At 34.8% G+C, this 18,742-nt stretch overlaps 1 protein-coding gene across 3 annotated transcripts in view; it reads right to left on the reverse strand.

Moving 5' to 3' along the window:
• Positions 1–1,942: 1,942 nt before the first annotated feature.
• The window catches only part of Kiaa0408 (KIAA0408 ortholog), a 28,554-nt gene continuing 11,754 nt past the window's right edge, over positions 1,943–18,742 (reverse strand). For 2 of the 3 annotated variants that reach the window (XM_015501063.2, XM_048797905.1), the window contains exons 2-6: positions 13,131–13,381; positions 7,985–8,344; positions 7,817–7,896; positions 4,006–5,344; positions 1,943–3,324 (exon numbers count right to left, since the gene is read on the reverse strand). In XM_015501063.2, the coding sequence (XP_015356549.1) occupies positions 3,151–3,324; positions 4,006–5,344; positions 7,817–7,896; positions 7,985–8,344; positions 13,131–13,265 (2,088 nt within the window). In that variant the 5' untranslated portion in view covers positions 13,266–13,381 and the 3' untranslated portion in view covers positions 1,943–3,150. The remainder of the gene's footprint in view (positions 3,325–4,005; positions 5,345–7,816; positions 7,897–7,984; positions 8,345–13,130; positions 13,382–18,742) is intronic. The other variant, XM_048797912.1, reaches the window with a different exon arrangement.

The raw sequence follows: 18,742 nt of genomic DNA on the forward strand, positions 1-18,742 counted from the left end.
TGTTTACCGAACTTAATTAGCAGCTAAGAGGGCACAGGGTAATGTCAGTGTAGGAGGAATTGTATGGGGCTGGCAGCAGGAAGTCAGGCAGATTGTCTTAAATTCTACTATCTAGCAATATTCTAGGAGAAGCTAGATTGAACTGTGTATATGTTTGAGTTTAGATTTTATAAGACTTTTAGATTTACTAGTTCATTATAGAAAAGAAAGAACATACAAATATTCTCAATATATATAAATGACACAGTGACTGTTTCCAAACTTGTTTCATAGCTTCCAGTGGCTGGAGGAAATTTCAACAGCAAGTGATTGTTTATCAGCAAATGTGCTTAAAAATAATTTTAAGAATCATTTTTGGGAAGGTAGGTACCCTTTTTTAGATACAGATATTTTCTCAGGATGATTTGCAGCCTAGTTAAATCACCTAAGTAAAAGTATATCCTCTTTTAGGGCAATATTAGCAAAATGAAATATCATGTTCACTGTTTTCATATAAAAACAAATAAAGTTATGGATAAATTTTGAAATAGTGAATTACACAAAGCATTATTATATTCTTATATTTGGCTTTGGGACCTAAAGTAATACAAAAAAGTTAGATGAGTGGCTGGAATATGAACGTACTATGTATTATGAAGTTTATAACGTACTAACGTATTATGAAGTTTATAATTTCTTTAAATCCAGCAATGATGACATAATGAAGGATATGTTTTGGGGAAGAAAATGCCCACCCAAAGTAGAAAAATCACCAGTTAAAAATCACAATACATCAAAAAATATTTTTCAAGGATGATTTTCATTTCCTGACAGACTTTTCCATAAAAAACTATAAAATATTTTAAAAGAAAACAAAAGAGTACTCAATGTTTTAGTTTCTTCAGTTTTACAATTTCTGGCATTGGACTAGATGCTAGTTATTTTTTTAGCCCTAATATTCTATGATTTTAGTCAACCTAAAAAGTCATTAAAATGGTCCCACTGGTTCATTCAAATGATAATAGAAAAAGAGGCTTAAAATTGTGAAGACTGGCAATATAACTTTTAACTTACAGATAGCAAAGTTAAGTTCCAGGGAAGAAAAGTGACTACCCAAGGTGACTACCCAATGATGACATCCATTCAGTTATCATCAAAAGTTACTGCTTCCAAATCTGCCTGGTTATCAAATATTTTGCATTGCTTTGTTTTATTAAAGACTCCCACTCTCCACTCCTAGAAATTTCACTTTAATAATGGGGGTGGGGGCAGAGATCAGGGATTTCATTTTTAAAAGAGATCTTCACTATTCTGATTTGCAGGTAAAGGTAGGACCACAGATCATGCCAGACTGTCTGGGGTATAGGGATGGAGAGGAACAGATATGTACACAGTACTTGGGCACCACTGTCAACAGCAACATTTCATGGCCCAAGGTAGCAATTTCCCAGTGTTTTCCTCCCCTCTTGTGGAAAAGCATATAATTAAAGTGATATCACTTGGTATATAAGTTCATTTTCTTTTATATATTTCCTGTGGGGAAAGATATTTTCTGAAGGAAACAAGAATTAGGAGAATGAATCTGTAGCCCTTACTTACCATAGGATCCAGCTCACATTCTAGAAGTTTAATTCAGCTATTCTTATAACACATGAATCTAGCCATCACCATGGTACAGTCTTGAGCCTTTTAAGGCAATTGTGACTTACAAATTATTTACTTTACCTCAGGGCATGGTATAATAAAGTAAATTCCTCTAAATGGTTAGAATACCATAAGAATAAGACTCTGAATACATTGGTCATAAGACTATCTTAACATTTTTTGGCAACAAAAAGCTTAAATAAAATTAATATCTAACTAATAACAAAAACCGCTTCTAATATCTTCCATGTAGAATTCCAAGCACTTCAATATACCTATTTCTGTGAGTTCTCAACACAGATTTTATGTGTTCACTGTATGGAAATTGTAGCCAAAATACACATTTCTGTTCCTTTTACTCCTATGGAGGCCAAAGTTTGGTTTAAGGCTTTTCTTTTTCTTTTTTTTTTTTTGGTAGTACATTCTAAGAAATATATTACAATTCAGCTCTCAGTGAAATTATTCCTGATCTTACTTTTTTTTAAAAAAAAAGTGAATTAGTCTTTTATCTATTAGTTTTAGGGAAAAGATTAGGGAAAAAAAAACTTACCTCTAAATGTGTATGAATCCAAATAAGGCAGCTGAACTAAAAGCTTACTTCAATTTCAAGAAAAGGTAAAATTCAACATGATTTAATTTCTTTTTGCATCCCATTTAAGGAATATTACTGAGGTTGACAAAATAAATTCATTATTTAGTCCTGTCATTCATGAGGCAGTCTTATTACACTGGCTCTGAGAATCAAGTATATAGTTAAAGCCATACAAGACTACCAAGCAATGTATAAAAGCATTTATGAGCATTTTATGTTTGCTTTAGAAGGCTTATCTGTTAAATGTGTGACATTTTTATTTAAAATAATAATCAAGAAAGTTAATACTATTAATTTATCCTAATATGGGTTAAGAAGCCATTTATGAGCTGTATTTAGAAAACTACCAATGCTAGATATGTGTATAATTCTTATTTTTCAATGTAGTTGTGGGCCAAAGGAGTGGTTGATTAATGTATGAACCTCATATCCTTAGGCGATACCCATTAAAAGGTATACAAAATAGTACTGTATATTTTCAAAACTTTCAAATAAACACGAAGAATACATAGGTATACATGTTATAATTTCAAAGTCAACACGAGCACATACGTTTTTCTTACCTAAATACATACTAGAATGCTTCCTATTACGACACATGCACCTACAAACACAGGGCCATTGCACATAACCTTGCTTTCTGCACTTGCAAGAAAGTTAGAATATACAATATTGTACATTGTTTCAACTTAACCATATTGGAAAATTAATGAAGATGGCATTAAAAACTTCTGACCTAAGAAATCAAAATATGAGGAGATAATTATTCCATAGATTAAAAACACTGAAGACTGATGGAAAGTTAAGATTGAAATTGTTTGTCCCAGTGATCTTGAATGATACAGAAGAGAACAGGATTGGCTGTAAACACTCAGAATGTTCAGTTTGGCAATTGGGACTAGAAGTTTTGTAATCTAGCAATCCAGACTAGAGACTTAGACCATCGGTGCCTCAGATCTCAGAGAAATGGTATAGCTCTGCGCATTTCTTCGCAAGGCAGGTGGTGCTGATGGAGATCTGGATGCCCATCGGGATGGAAGACGGCGATTTGCTGGTCTGGCAGGTCGGGAAAATCCTTTTCCATTTGAGACTTTCACTGCCATGGATTCCTGTGACACAAATGAAGGCATTTATCTCATTACACAACCAATAACATTATGGATTTCTACTATGGGATTAATGTAATAGCAAACTTACAACCAAAGAAAAGTACTGAAAACTGAAGAAGGCATTTGTCTAATATTTGTGGCATGGAGTATTTTAATCAAAATTCCAATTTTAATATGAACTATGGTCAAGGCACTGTTTTAAGTGATGTCTTGTGCAGACTCACATTCATATGATAAATCCTATAAGAACACAAATCAAATGCTGAGAATGACTGAATCAATCATAGTTAATAACTGAAAAGTTAAAATTATTCAAAGATATTTTCCACATACTTAAAGTAAACCTCAAAAATCTATAAATAAAAAATGTACATTCTGCAAAAATTTTCAAGAGACGAACAACAAATATTTGATATTCCTGATGTTCTTAAATCCACTCATTATATTGGTATTTTTTTAAAAAAAGATATAATGTGCTATTCCCTGGTTTAAAAACCACATCTTAAATTTATGCTGAGTTACATTTATTCACAAAGAGTCAAGAAGTCAAGAAGATGCCAAACATGTGTCTACATTCAATTTATATGAATGGGCAAATGAACTGAACTTATAGTCTGCTATAAGACTATAACTGCTAAATGTGGATGCTGTTCTACCAAAATGTGTAATTTGCTTTCTTACCTCTGTTATCTTTTTCCAATCTATTCCTTGCTTCACTTGCTGTCCCCCACACAAAGATGTCTTTCTCTGCAATTCTTGTTCCATTTGAAGCATTTCTAAATGCTGACTTGATGTAGCACCACCACTGACATCAGAATTACATTTGGTCCCATTATCCCGGAAACACTTAGAATTTTGCAGTGAAGATCCTGTTGATGTCTCATAGGTTTTCAGCAGCTTTTCCACAACACCATAATTTGATCTGGGGTCAGCTGACCTCGGTCGGCCAGACAAATTGCTTGGTCTCCAGTCATGCTCGTGGAGCATGTTCCGATAACTGCTAGGATTTATGTGTTCCTGCATTTGTCTGACCAGACCTGCTGTGGATTTCTTGGTAGGATTATCAGACATCTTTTCCATAGGCACAGGCATGTGGGCACTGGCTTTCAGAATACCAGTCACACTCTCACTACCTGATATATCTGATATGCTACCGACAGGAGTTGTTAAGTTATCACAGGGCTTAAGATCCCCAGATAATTTTGAGTAGCTTTGATTTTGCTGTATTGCACGACAATGTCTATCTGTTCTAAATACAGTTCTGTTAAATTCATCAGTCTTTGCTGCTAACTTTTCATTCCTTGCAGTCCTTTCAAAGCCACAACTGAAACTTCTAGGTGGACCACTGCTCTTTGTCATTGAGGAACTACGGCCATTTCCTATGTAAAGATCAGAATGAGATTTAGCAGGGTGATCTGGGATCTCCTTTTCAAATTTTGGCATATTGAGGGTAGAGCAGGTTTTCTGAAACCACAAAGAAGAGGGGCTCTTTTTCACACCTATCTCAATGTCACCTGACCACATGCCAAACCCATCTTCATTATCTGAAGGCTTGCTATCTATTTTGACTCCTGGTGTCAAAGAAGAAAACATCATACCATCTTTCATAGTCTTTCCTTCATCTGGATATGATATAGGCATCTCTTGCAGCCTCAAAATGGAATGAAGATTGCAGCTCTTTTCACCTTGACCCTCCTGGGCCACCCAGCTGTTGTAGTCTGAACTTTCCTTCAATCTTTCTTGGGCTTGTTCAGAATATGAGCTGGGAAAATTTCGAGAGGTGCTTCTTGGAGGAGGAATTGGTGGGGTTTGATTCCTTTCCAAATCAATTGTATCAATTCCACATTTTTTCACAGAATTGCTTGGAAGCATATTGGTACAGCTCAGATTCTTTCTATTTTTCTGTTTTTCTTTTTCTAAACTGATTGGAAGAATGCATGGGCCATTTTTGATCAAGTGATCCCCATGAGGTGCACTGACTACATTTGGCATTTCTTGGAGGAAAGAGTCTGACTTCATCCTGAATAATTACAAAACAAGGTATATTAGTGATAACATTATTTAAGACTAGCTCTTAAAAGAAAATATGGTTTATGCAATGGATTTCTGCATCAGGAAATGGAATCAAAATTTCCTCAAGCATAATATTTATATAAATCCCCTAATTAAAACTTCAAGTCCACATTATTGAAGAATAAAGTCCACTTCTCAATGTTACATTCAAGGCTCTTAATCATATTCATACATTTTAATCATTTATATCTATGCCACTTACAACTCTATATACTATGTCTCAGGCTATCTTTTCAACCTTGTCTCTTCCATTATCTATATTACCTGCAACTTCATACTAGACTCAAACTAAACTCTCTTTTGAGTTTTTGCTACTGATAGTTCCATTTCTATAGCTTTTCTCATGCTATTTCCTTACTTTCTCTTTGCCTATGGAATTCTTATTTATTATGTAATGTGACCTCAAGCTTCTACCCTTGATTTTGAAATAATATTTTAAGTAGTAAGAATAAAAGTCTGAATAAAAGCACAAGGATACATGAATCATTCCAAATGGAAGGTCTCACTTGGGCTTGAAAGAAAAGCACGATTTTTAAAAAGTTTTAAAAAGCCCAGTAAAGGGCATATAAACAAAGGGAAATATAATAAAAAGAGTGTGGCTATTCAAGGGATAATTGGCATAGTAGTGTGCAAGGATTTAAAGCAAAGTGGGGAGTTCAATGAAAAACTAGAGAGAAAAACATTAGGTCAGGACAAGTTGTAATGTCTTTGAATTTCATATTAAAGATAACTGAACTTTTTTCCAAGGCCATGGGGTGATAATAAGAGCTTTATTTGGGGTGTGGCTTATAAAAAAAAAACTGGCACAAAAATCTTTTTGGAGTTATTTAAGTAAAATGTTAACTACTCTAGCAACAATGTGGATTCACAAATAGAAATCACTTCATGCATTTTCAATATTTATATCTATGCAACTTATAAAAGATTACAAAATAGCATACTATAAATTACAGACAAACACCCACTAAAAACGGTAGGAAAAACTAAACAGGCCAACAGAGCATATTATGTATGAAATACACTTGGCTAAGAAAATCTATTTCAAATCAGCACAAAAATTCTCTCTGAACTTCCCAAGTGCTAAAGAAAAATAAGGGAGCATACTGTTGCAGCTTTCTAAGAAGCATATTGTTTTTCAAATAATTCATCTTTGTTTACCATGCAAAGAATTCCAAATTAATTTTAGAATTTGGCTAAAACATACTCTTGAAATTATACACCATTTCTGAAGTGAAATAGCATTTTTGTGGCATGTGTATAGAAATATTTACAATGTGTTATTCTAAAAACTATGTGTTCCTCTATTATGTAATTATTACTTAGAGAAATAAGTGACTCTAGGGCATAAAATATCTCAGTTGAACATCATATAGAATAACCACACCACATTGTTATTAACTCTGACACAATTTCAAGATGTATAAAACTGGATTATCCTAGTTGTATACTCTTGCATGGGCCAAATACTCAAAATGGAGAAAAAAAACTATATTAGATATAGTACATATACATAATGGAATATTATTCAGCTAAAAAGAATGAAATTCTGTCATTTGCAGCAAAATGTTGCATGGATATCATGTTAAACAAAATAAGCCAGACACAGAAAGACAAGTATCACATCTTCTCTCTCATATGTGGAAACAAACAAACAAAAAGATGACCTGAAATACAAAAGTTCTAGGGACTAGGAAGGGTATGCAAAGAGGGGTAGGTTGAGGGAGGGGAGAAGGGTGAGAATAGAAATCAGTTTGATGGACATGACCAAGGCACAATGTATGCATGTGTGGAAATATGACAGCGAATGCCATCAGTCTGTATAATTAATAGGTGTTGATTATTATTATTATTATTTTTATTTTTTGAGAGAGAGAGAGAGAGAGAGAGAGAGAGAGAGAGAGAGAGAGAGAGAGAATATTTATTTTTCAGTTTTCGGCAGACACAACATCTTTCTTTGTATGTGGTGCTGAGGATCGAACCAGGGCCGCACGCATGCGAGGCAAGCGCGCTACCACTTGAGCCACATCCCCAGCCCCAGGTGTTGATTATTATAATAAGAATTTTTCTTCAAGCTGTGATATCTGTGCAAGCACCGCTGTGTAAATAAAACATTCTTTTCCTTTTAAAAAATGAAATTAAAGGATACTTCTTAATTTATTATGGAAGGTATACCCTAACTAAGACACCAAGAAAGTAAAGTATTCCTAATAATCAAATTACAAAGAGCATTGGAAGATTCCTTTTTAGAATTAGTGAACAGGAAAATATAAAACTGAAGTATCTATTTTCCATTCAACAATAAAATTTTAATAGCTCATAACTTCTCACTAATAGAATGTAAGGAGGAGGCAGTTTGAGTTCATTAACTAAAAACAATACTGTTTGTGATCATGCAGCATAAATAGGTGTACAAGCCTACCTTCTGTGGCTAGACCGCTTTCGAATTTCCTCTTGAAAGCTGCATAATTCTTCACTAACTTTGGCAAGTTCTTCAAGAGCCTTTGCACATAAAAGCAACAGCAGGTTAGCACTTTGAAATGTAAATATTTCTTTAGAAACAGCTCACAGTGAATCACATCTTACTTACAGTGCTGAGGGCTCCAGAACTGCTCTTACTCTCTTCTTCAGAAGTCCTCGGGCCTGGCCAGGCCTGGAATTCCTTTTGGTTGTCTGTGGTGGCAGGATCCATAAACCCTACTTTTGCTTTTTTTGTTGCTTTTTGTTCCTTACACAACTGATTTCCTTCACAGGGTAAGCACTGCCCTGATTTATTTTCTTTCTCCAGACCATCCCTATGATTCATCCCTGTAAATTCACATTGTCCTGAATTGGGGTTGTATGAAGAAGATTCCAACATTTCTTGAATGGCTTTCTCATGATCGAGACCAATGACCTTAGAGCGTTCATTCATGTTGATTTTCCTCCGAAGCTTCACTTCTTGGCAAAGCTGTAAGAAATCAAAATGGAAACTTTTTTCCTCTTAACTCATTTGTCAATATTCTTGATAACAAGAAAACATTTTGAACTTTCTTTGCCATATTACTTACTATATACTACCCTGGATGTTCATGCCTACTCCTCCAAATGGTGCCTCTAAAATGTGGATTAGCTGGAACAACTTTGATGAACCATAAAAACTACTCTAAGTAAGGCAATGCATGGATGCTATTTTTTCTTTCTAATCAGAAATTGTCATCGAGAAGTAAATCTGACTCTATATACATAGATGCAGAAGCATTGTCACAAAAGGAATTACCTGAATCAACTACTGACCATGCTTTCTAATTGTTTTCAGAGAAGCAAGAGTTTAACTGTCATTAAAGTCATTTATTTTAAACATATGACCATATTTACACACTGACATTTAACCGTCTAAATAGCTGACAATTATATAGTAAATCAACTCATTCTGTTCCCTAAGTAGGCACTTGTCAATCAAAAAAATACTTCTTTTTATTACCTACATTGGTAACGGCTAGATATTACTGATGTTTTTAATGCCAAGACTATACACATTTTAAAAGAAATTTCTCATTAAGATTTTAAAAAGTGTGATAATGACCCATGTGAAACAATAAAGCTCAAAGGCTTTGATCATCTATTTGTGTTAATGCAAGTCCCAAATTACTTCTTGAGATCTTTGTTAAGTCTGCAGACGCTCAGCTCACTCCTAAAAGGGGAAGGAAGTAGGCTTTTCTTTAGGCTTGACTCTTGGGAAATCTATTCAAATATCCAAAGAGACTGTCAGAAAAATATTAAAGCAAATGACTCCATTTTGCAGCCATCATCAATATCTGTATTACATGTATTATTCAAGGACTTCAACAACAGTTACATTGCTGCTCAATATTTGCCCAACACTCAGTTGAGAAAAGCACTACACAGAGTTGATCCCTGAAAGATATATGGTACATTTATTTCCCTAATGATTATAAATTTAAAAGCACTCATTGTATAAAGCAGCATATCACCAAATAGAGCTGTGACTCAATTGTTTTGGTTTCTATAAAAATAACCTGAGCTGCTGATGGCATTATGATCTGCGTTCACCATGAGGGTTGTTATGGTTTACATATGATGTGTCCCCCAAAAGCTCCTGAGTTAATGCAGGAATGTTTAGAGGTAAAGTGATTGTGAGAGTTATAACCTCATCGGTCCATCCTAGTTTGAATAGACTGACTGGTAACTGTAGAAAGGTAGGGTGTGGCTAGGTTAGGTGTGTCACTGGGGACCTGTCCTGAAAGGATCATTTTCCCTATGACCCTGGTGCCCTGGTTTCTGACCCCACTATAAGCTGAGCAGCTTTCCTCTGCTGGGTCCTTCCATCATGATGTGCCACCTCACCCTGGGCCCAGAGCAATGGAGTCGGCCACATATGGACTGAGACCTCTGAACCTATGATCCCTAAATAAATGTCCCTTCTCTAAGTTGTTCTGGTCATGTGTTTTAGTCACAATGAGAAAAGTTCACTAAAAAAATGGATACAAAGAAACCATGTTAAATCTAAGGAGGCTGTTGGTGATGTTACCCTCCTTTTGAGAAGTCATGAGTGAAAACAATATTCCTATAGTTTCATAACAAGGGGGAGAAGTTCTATTCCTAGGAAATAGGTTAGTTTTTGGACTCTTGGATGTTGAGGAATATGCAACAGATAGTATTTTCGTTATTTGCTAGAAAGACAGATTTATTTCTGCATTTCACTTCCTTCTGTCTTCATCTTATTTATTTTTGTTTTTGTATACTTGACCATATGTGTAATTTTGAGACATTATAAATTCTTTTGGGTCCTTAGCTAGTAAAGAATAACAAATAATATGCTGTAATTAATGGAAAACCATTTGCTTTGTATAAGTGACTTTATCTGATCTAGCACTCAGCACTTGTCAATAGCTTTCTGATCATTCCACCAAAGGAAACAAGCCATAAAGATTGCAATGTGAAAAAACAAAAAGTTAAAAAAAATAATATCTAAACAATACAGAATTTCTATCTGTATTACTCCAAACTTCAAATGATTCAGGCATGATCGTTTTGGCTTTCCAACAGCAAATGCAATGATTATGGATAGTATCAATAATAGCGGAACAGAGATTCATCAGCATCTTTTTTTTTTTTTTCAGAGAACTTGAACAGCTTTCTTTATTTGCCAAAATGGGCCAAGATTCTGAGCAGCAACCTTTGTCCAATATTTCCAAGATCAACAAAAATGAACATTATAGAATTTTCTGGTCATTAAGAAGAAATATCCCCAAAGGAAAGTAGGATCTGTTAAGCTTCTACTAACTGATGGAGATTAGCTGAAGAGTTGTGCACATATAGAACCTGTATGAATTCACTCCACAATACTGATGTGCAACAAACATCTTATTTATTAAATTGAGTTGTATCTGGGTTGGCTCATAATAGCCAGGATTGCTGAGAAACTCAATTTCAATTCTTGCTGGGGAGAAATAAGCCCCTTCTCTGCCCTTGGGGAAGCATCTTAATGCCCAATGCTGGATGCTTTCATTAGGTGATAAATCACTTGAAATCTCTGAAGTTATAAGTATATGCCTTTGAGTTTACAATTCTCTAGCATGATTCAAAAATTTTCATCTGATTTATAAAAAAAAATTTGTAGTTGTAGATGGACAGAACTTTATTCGTTCATTTATAGTGGTGCTAAGAATCAAACCCAGTATCTCACACATGCTAGGCAGTCCTGCATCTGATTTTCTATACAGATTTGGTGATATATATTAAACAAATACTGTTGATTATGCTTGTGACATGCTGCAATATTTCCAAGTCCTGATTTCTAAATTTTAGTTTGAAAAAATTGCCTTGATTCTTTGTGATAGGTAAAAACACTAAAATACTTTCCTCCTATTTTTCTTTTTGTACCAGAGATTGAGCCCAGGGTGCTTAGCCACCGAACCACATTTCCAGCCCCCACCCCCCTTTTTAAATTTTCATTTTGATATGGGATCTTGATAACTTGCTCAGGACCTCGCTAATTTACTGAGGCTAACTTTGAACTTGGAATCCTCCTGCCTCCACCTCTAGCCACTGGGATTACAGGCACATGCCATCACATTGAGCTCCTCCTGTTTTTCTTAATCTTTTTACCCCAGTTTTGTAGCCTGTAAGAAGGTGTGTGTGTGTGTGTGTGTGTGTGTGTGTGTAAAATAAGGGAAGCACAGTGTTAGTTTCAGGTATTGAAAAGTATCCATGGGCATTCTTGGTGAGCACGTTATCTAAACATATTCCCAACTATGTAGCTATATATCACAGATAGCCAGACATATATAGCATGTAGCTACTCTAAGGGAAAAATGTTAGAGCCCTTCTCTCTTCCTGTTGCAAAAAAGGAGAGTATCTCTGATAGCTATAAGTCTGTTTATAGTATGTTTAATGCCTGCTGGTAGATAGGGCTAATGTTAACCATATATGGAATCTGTAGAGTTGTTAGGATAATTATTGAAAAATAACAAATTTGACCAGACAACAAACTGTTTTAACAACATGGCTTAAAAAAAATTGATTGCATCCCTTAATTATTTTGCTTGGATGCTAGAGTTGTCTGATACTGTTACCAACTGGATCTCCCAAGTCTTGGGGAGCAGGTGACACAGTTTCTGACTGAATTAGCATTTTAGATTCTGGTTTGACTTAGGCATTTCTTTGTTGCTCTAAAGTCAGTCTCTGGAAAGAGACAGGAGATAAGGGAGCTTGCAGAACACATTTTCCAAAATATAAAGGGGGGGATAGTAAATTTGTCCTCTAATCTCTTAATCAGATATTTGGTGAGAATCTTCTCTCTTGTTCGATTTTTGTTTTGGCATACCAATTTTTTTATGGTTTGTACTTTGTTCATAAGTTGTTAGTTGTTATTAGGAAAAATTTAACACTATACATATATAAGGCGCTTTGCTTGCAAAGAAAGGCCCAAGAATCTTTTAAAATAACTGTTTTGGTAAGATGCATAAAATCATATAAGTCAATATTGTGGATTTTATCAGAATAAAGCAAGATAAGTATAACTAATTTCCAGTTAGAGCAAGTAGGAATCTACATCAGTGCAAATGCTTGAAGGAAATATTCCAGGCCCAACAGGCTAGGGGTTGTTAATGAGAATAAAATGACTGTGTTAGAGTCATTATATGATATGTCATTTTTCATAACTCCTTTCCTAATAAATGTAGCATATCTTACCAGAAAAAAATCTCATGTCCATTACCATTTCCTGTTTGAAATGTGACACTCCTTTTTACTATACTAAGTTATCTGATATGTAATTTCCTTTAGTAGACATTACTTATCATTCCAGGAAAGATATTCTAATTGGGCTATATACTAATGCCCAATTATAATTTTGCTAATATATGTTCACCAATTATGTATTTCTTGCATTTTCTTCTGAGGCTGTGATATTTAAAAACTCATGCAGAATACATTAATACATTAATACATTTGGACATTAAACATCTCTAGCCAGAATATGGTAGATTAATACATTTTTGAGTTACTTTTCAGGGTCATACTTTTCATGCAAGACTATAAAATAAGCATAGTCCCTAAGATGCCGTTAGGTAAGCTTATGCTATTTTTAGTATAGTAAATGCCAGTGAGACATGCAATCTCTTTGGTGGAATAAGGAAAATAAAAATGGTTTCAAATATAAAACAAACTTCAACAGAATTTTGATCCTGAGCTTGAAGTTTACAGTATATTCAAAACAAATCAATTTGTACCTCTTCTATCTTCTTCTGCATGATCTTCCATTGACTTTCCCATTCCTTTCTTTCATTGTCAAACTGGTCCAGTAATTCCATCTTTTCCTTATGCCAGCTAGTTTCTGTGTTCTCCCACTGCTTATGTAGGTCCATGGCAACCGTGTGTCAACGAAGAAGTGTTTCTGCTCGTCTCCGCCTTCTCTTAACTGTTTCTTGGAAGCTTGGAGTTGTTTTATTTGAAGCAGTCTCACTTGCCTTTAAAATAAAGCCTAATATAAACAACAAGAGTTCCAAATTCATATGCTTTTTGGAAACACATTTTATCATTTGATCAAAGGCCCATTGATGTAAACAAACTATAGGAAAATTGGACTCAAAAGAAGAAGTTATAAAAATTTGCTTAAGAGGAAACGAACACAGTCAATAAAGTAATAACTATTGTCCAAAGATTTTTTTTTCCCTTTTGGGGACCAGACAGCAAAATTATAGTGGACAAGATGGTTAAATGCACATGTAAGATATAAATAGGTCCTTAATTAACTACCTAATCTAAAAATAGAGTATTTTGTGAAAATCTAAGATTTTAAGTATGAAATTCAGCTCTATGATCACATGTACACAATTGTGGCAGATTCTGCTACAACAGAATGACTCTGTTCTGATGCAACCTGGTTATATACTTGTGACTCAGAGTCCTGAGCCAGTGCTGAACTATAGTCTCTTCTGTATTTAGATCAAGCCATGCCAAATGTGCTCACTGTACCAACTGAGACCTCAAAGTTGGCTGCCGATTTGGGAGACAGAAGTATAAATAAGAAAGCAACTTAAATCATAAAAATATCACTATTTTACCTCATCAAGTATGATCTTAAAGCATCAAAACTATCCTGTGATATGTATGTTAAAACTAATTCAAAATTTCATCTCATAAGCTATATATTATAACCTGTTTAGAAAACTGAATAAAGAGAACTGAAGGGAACCTTTTGCTCAGTTTTCAGAGAATCTTCTAGTCCATAAAGTAGTAACTGAAATAATTAAATTTTTAACATTCAGGATATGTACATTTAGGGTTTGAAGATACAATTTAAAGTACCAGATATGTAACTTTGTTATAAGTCATCTAAAATATCTGAGATTTAGTTTATTAGGATTAAAATGAGGGACATTCACAGAACTGTTATAAATACTGACATATGGAATGCAAGGTAATGTGAAAAACTTTTTAAATTTCCTCAATTATTTTGCCTTAAAATATTGCTTTGATTTCACTTGAAAGTAATCTTATTATTAAACTCATTTTTTATATTTATTTTTTAGTTATAAGTGGACACAATATCTTTATTTTATTTTCATGTGGTGCTGAAGATTGAACCCAGTGCCTCATGCATGCTAGGCAAGTGCTCTACCTCTGAGCCACCACCCCAGCCCTCTAAAAAAGTATGTTTTAAATATATGAATCTGTTTAAAATAATTAAATAATTAAGCCTACAAGAGATTTAGGGCTAGGGGTAGCTCAGTGTAGAATGTGTGTTTAGCACATGGAATCTCTGAGTTCAATCCCCAGCACCCATCCCCCTACAGAAATGTAATTCTTCAATTTACCAAGCCATTACCAAAATGCCATAACGTACCAATATCTACTTATGTTAATTATGGACAAAGTTCTCAATAGTCAATAGTCAATATTCAATGAATGCAGGCATTGCAGAATTAAGCCGATGTAACCAAGCACCAGGCACAAGTTTATATTCATAGGAGATATATGCACATTTCATGTCCCAAATATCAGCTAAACATCAAAGGCTAATTTTATTTCTGTCAGACTGTTCTGTACATACATATCTGAGTAGTAAATGGTTTTAAATATATATGTGTTTATATATATGCATACACACACACACACACACACACACACACACCGGACTGTAATCTATCAATATATCACAACACACTATGAGGATTAAAAAATGTTACTTCTATATGCAGAGTTCTACCTCCAAAAGCACCCTAATAATACTAATAATATTGGGAGACATATTCTCACTCTTTTCCCAAACTATTTGCTATAGACACTTGGTGAATTTTACCTATTTCTTTGGCACTCACAATATCATGATTAATTTGGTCAAGAAAATAATTTCAAGCTTAGCCAAAAAGATGTCATCATGTCTCATTTTATTCACATAATCATACTCTATCTCTAACTTTATTTTTCATCCCCTCTATCATGTCATCTTTCTTTTGCTACCTTCCATACTTACAAGCCAGTAGGAACAAGTATTTATCCTTAATGTCAATGAACATCTAATAAAATGAAGATAGTAAAGAATTTACAGATTTGTGTTTGTTTAGAGTAACTTAACATTCACTGGTCTCCCTTACATAGTTGACTTTTAGTTTCATCTAGCAACTGTTCACAGGAAATGCAGACAGTGTTTATTTTGAGACTAACAGACTGCTTTAAAACTATATGTAATTAACTCTGAGCTGAAACAGTCTTGCTGACCAGAAGTTACTTGCCACTAGTTCTGCTTAGGAATGATGGAATGATTTGAGATTCTAAGGGAGAGTTGCAAATTTAACCAAAGAAGTTATAAAAAGAAACAGCCTAATTATAAGAAAACTGGAAAAAAGTTGCTATGGCAGTTCAGCTTTATCCCAATTATCTTGAACATGGAAATGTTCAGAAATCATCTTCATAAAGTTTTCCCACAATTTTGCAGCAAACAGTTCTAATTTTTCTTTCCAGTCCTATATTTTCTTGAATAACTTCCAATTAGAGTTAAAAAGGCACCAGGCTTCTCTTTTTTACATATCAGAAGATCACCCTGAGATATTCTAAATCAGCCTTGTTGCTGGTGATAGGGCTGTAATGTGAGGCCAGGTCATGGTCCTGCTGCAGTCTGAATCCTGTGCTTTTCTGGAAAGGGCTAAACTCATCACTTAACATGAAGTGGGGCCAATCTACAGAGCTTCCCCCTTCCAGAGCCAGAACAACATCTAGTGCTAGGAAATCTAACAGTTATGGATCAAAAAGAAGTCTTTGCAAGAACATTTCTATAGATCAGGGTCTGTGCCAATTCTTGTGGGAGGATTTAATTAGCCTTTCTAGCAACTCAGTCTTATAAACATAAATATCATACAGCTGAATATATTGTTTCCACCTCTAAACATAGAGTGGGGGACCATAGAATTACTTTGTGGATTAAGTAAGGAAGAGAGACTCCTTAATAAAATTGCTTAAATGCTACTTTGTACCATAATGAACACACAATAAAATGACTGTTTCCTGGCTTCTCCCTGCTATCCTTTCCCCTCCTCTTGTCTTCCCTCTTTTCCTCCATCTATCCCTCTTTGTCTATAATTAAACGGGTTATTTTAACCTTTATTTAAATATAAAATTGACAGAAGAAAAACCTAATTTGCTTGTGTGAATGCTAAGATTCTCCATGATTTTCCTTTACCATCACTATTTTTCAAGTATTTTTATAAAGAAACATGTCAAGGGCTGGGGATGTGGCTCAAGTGGTAACGCGCTCGCCTGGCATGCACGGGGCGCTGGGTTCGATCCTCAGCATCACATAAAAATAAAATAAAGACGTTGTGTCCACTGAAAACTAAAATAAATAAATATTAAAAAATTCTCTCTCTTTTTTTTAAAAAAAAGAAACTTGTCAAGTTCAATATTTAGAAAAAAATTTTCATTGTTAGTAAAAAACTGAATACAACTATATAAACTGCATTTATTATAATTTTAAATTAAATATTTTAAAGATCCAAAGGGGTAACTTGGTAGGGATAGAATGTTTTGTGATAAGAAGTTATGGGGTAAAGTGGTTCAGCAGATTCAGAAACTCAATTTTAGTGCTTTCCACTGAGGCAAATATAAAAGTTCTCTTTGTTTTCAGTTGTCGCTCTTTTCATCCCACAGATCTTGGCATCTTTGTGGGAGAGAAGGGAGGATTTCTGTGCTGCACCCCCTTTTCCATAACTCTTTGCTCTCCATTTCATTTCACTCCTTCCAGAATTTCATTCAGAATAAAATTTTATTGGAGCAAATTGTAAAAGGACAGAGTGAGCTGCATTACTTAGTCATGCACACGTTCTCCCCCTAACAACTCTAAGCTAGCATTACATAATCTCTTTTAACCTACTTCCCCTCTCCCAGGCTGGAGGCCAGGATTGTAAAGGCTTGTGAGTGGGTTGCGTAAGTGGTGATGGGAGGCAAATGGTTTGGCTAACCTTTCAACCCCACCAGTAAGCACAATTAAAGAAAGAGCAGCAAAGGGGTCTCACAAGATGATTTGCATCCCCCACAGTAGCCTCAAGTAGGGTCATGACAACACTTCTCCATCTGAGAAGTCCTCTATTCTTAACTATAGCAGGGTCATTACCATCTGAACTTCCATCATGCCCACTGAAAACTAGATGTAAGCAAAATAAACTGAACAGTGATAGCGGTTACTCCATTGCTATTTTTCTCTTTCTCCAAAGAGAAGGCTTTTTTTTTTTCTGTTTTATTTCCTGTTACTTTTCATATAGTTGAGGGTTTTTCAGTTTTAAAAGGACACATATTTCAATGAAAATGTCATACACAGCTGGTACTGCCAATCTCACAATTCCTAGAAAAAGTCATTTGGCCTGAAGAGGTTTTGCTTCTGATTGACTTTGAGGGGTTAAGAATCCCTATGCTTATATCTATCAGAGTAAAGTACCATTTGCCTCCAAAATTCTGTAGCCCTCTCTCCAGGCTATTGTCAATCATTTGTATCATTTTAACTAATTAATTGATTGCATTTTTCCCCACTATTCATTAGTAAATGCATATATCTAGAGACCACCCTGATTTGATTTTGTTAGAGGGCAAAAAAATTTTTTTTTTACCATTTATTGTTATTTCAGCACATTCTTCATGTTCCAACAAGGTCAAAGACAATCACATGCAATTCCAAACAAATTATTTTTGCTTTCTCATTTAATTACCATTTTCTTCCATACTTTCTCTCCAATTATTTACTCATCTAGAAAACATCCAAGTTATAGGCACAGCAGTTTTACTTTTCTTAACTTAGAAGCTTTGATAAAAACTTCTGATGTGGATAAACAAATGTCTAAAATAAATTATCTCAAACAGAAGATATTGTGGTAAAATTTCCTCCTAACATAGGTTAAGCTACTAGGAAAGTCTCAGATTGCGGAAACACATCCTGTAGTACGTGCACCATTGTCTTGGATAAAACATTTATTTATTTTTCATTGCAACTTTCAAATACCAGTCATCTCAAGGGTTGTGAATTTTAATTAGCAAATACTGAAAAACTTTCATTCTAACAAAAATTGCATCCTTAGAAGTATAGCTAATGAAAATCCCATGGTGGGCAAAGTGCTTTTTGAACAACTGAGAAGCAGTGTTTGAGAAACACAGCCTCAGAAAGCGGATGGCACTGTCAGTTCAGACTTGGGGAATCCACCACAGCAGCTGAAAGGCCTCTTTCCCAGAGTCAGTACAATCCGTTATGCACCCCGCCCACTGTTCTTCAGCCCAGACATAGACACCAGTACAGGCAGATGTTGAAATCACACTGCACTTAAAAAAAGATGCATAGCTTAAAATGTGTCAGCAGCAG

Source organism: Marmota marmota, unplaced genomic scaffold (assembly GCF_001458135.2).
Source record: "Marmota marmota marmota unplaced genomic scaffold, marMar, whole genome shotgun sequence".
In the NCBI taxonomy this organism is placed as follows: Eukaryota; Metazoa; Chordata; class Mammalia; order Rodentia; family Sciuridae; genus Marmota; species Marmota marmota.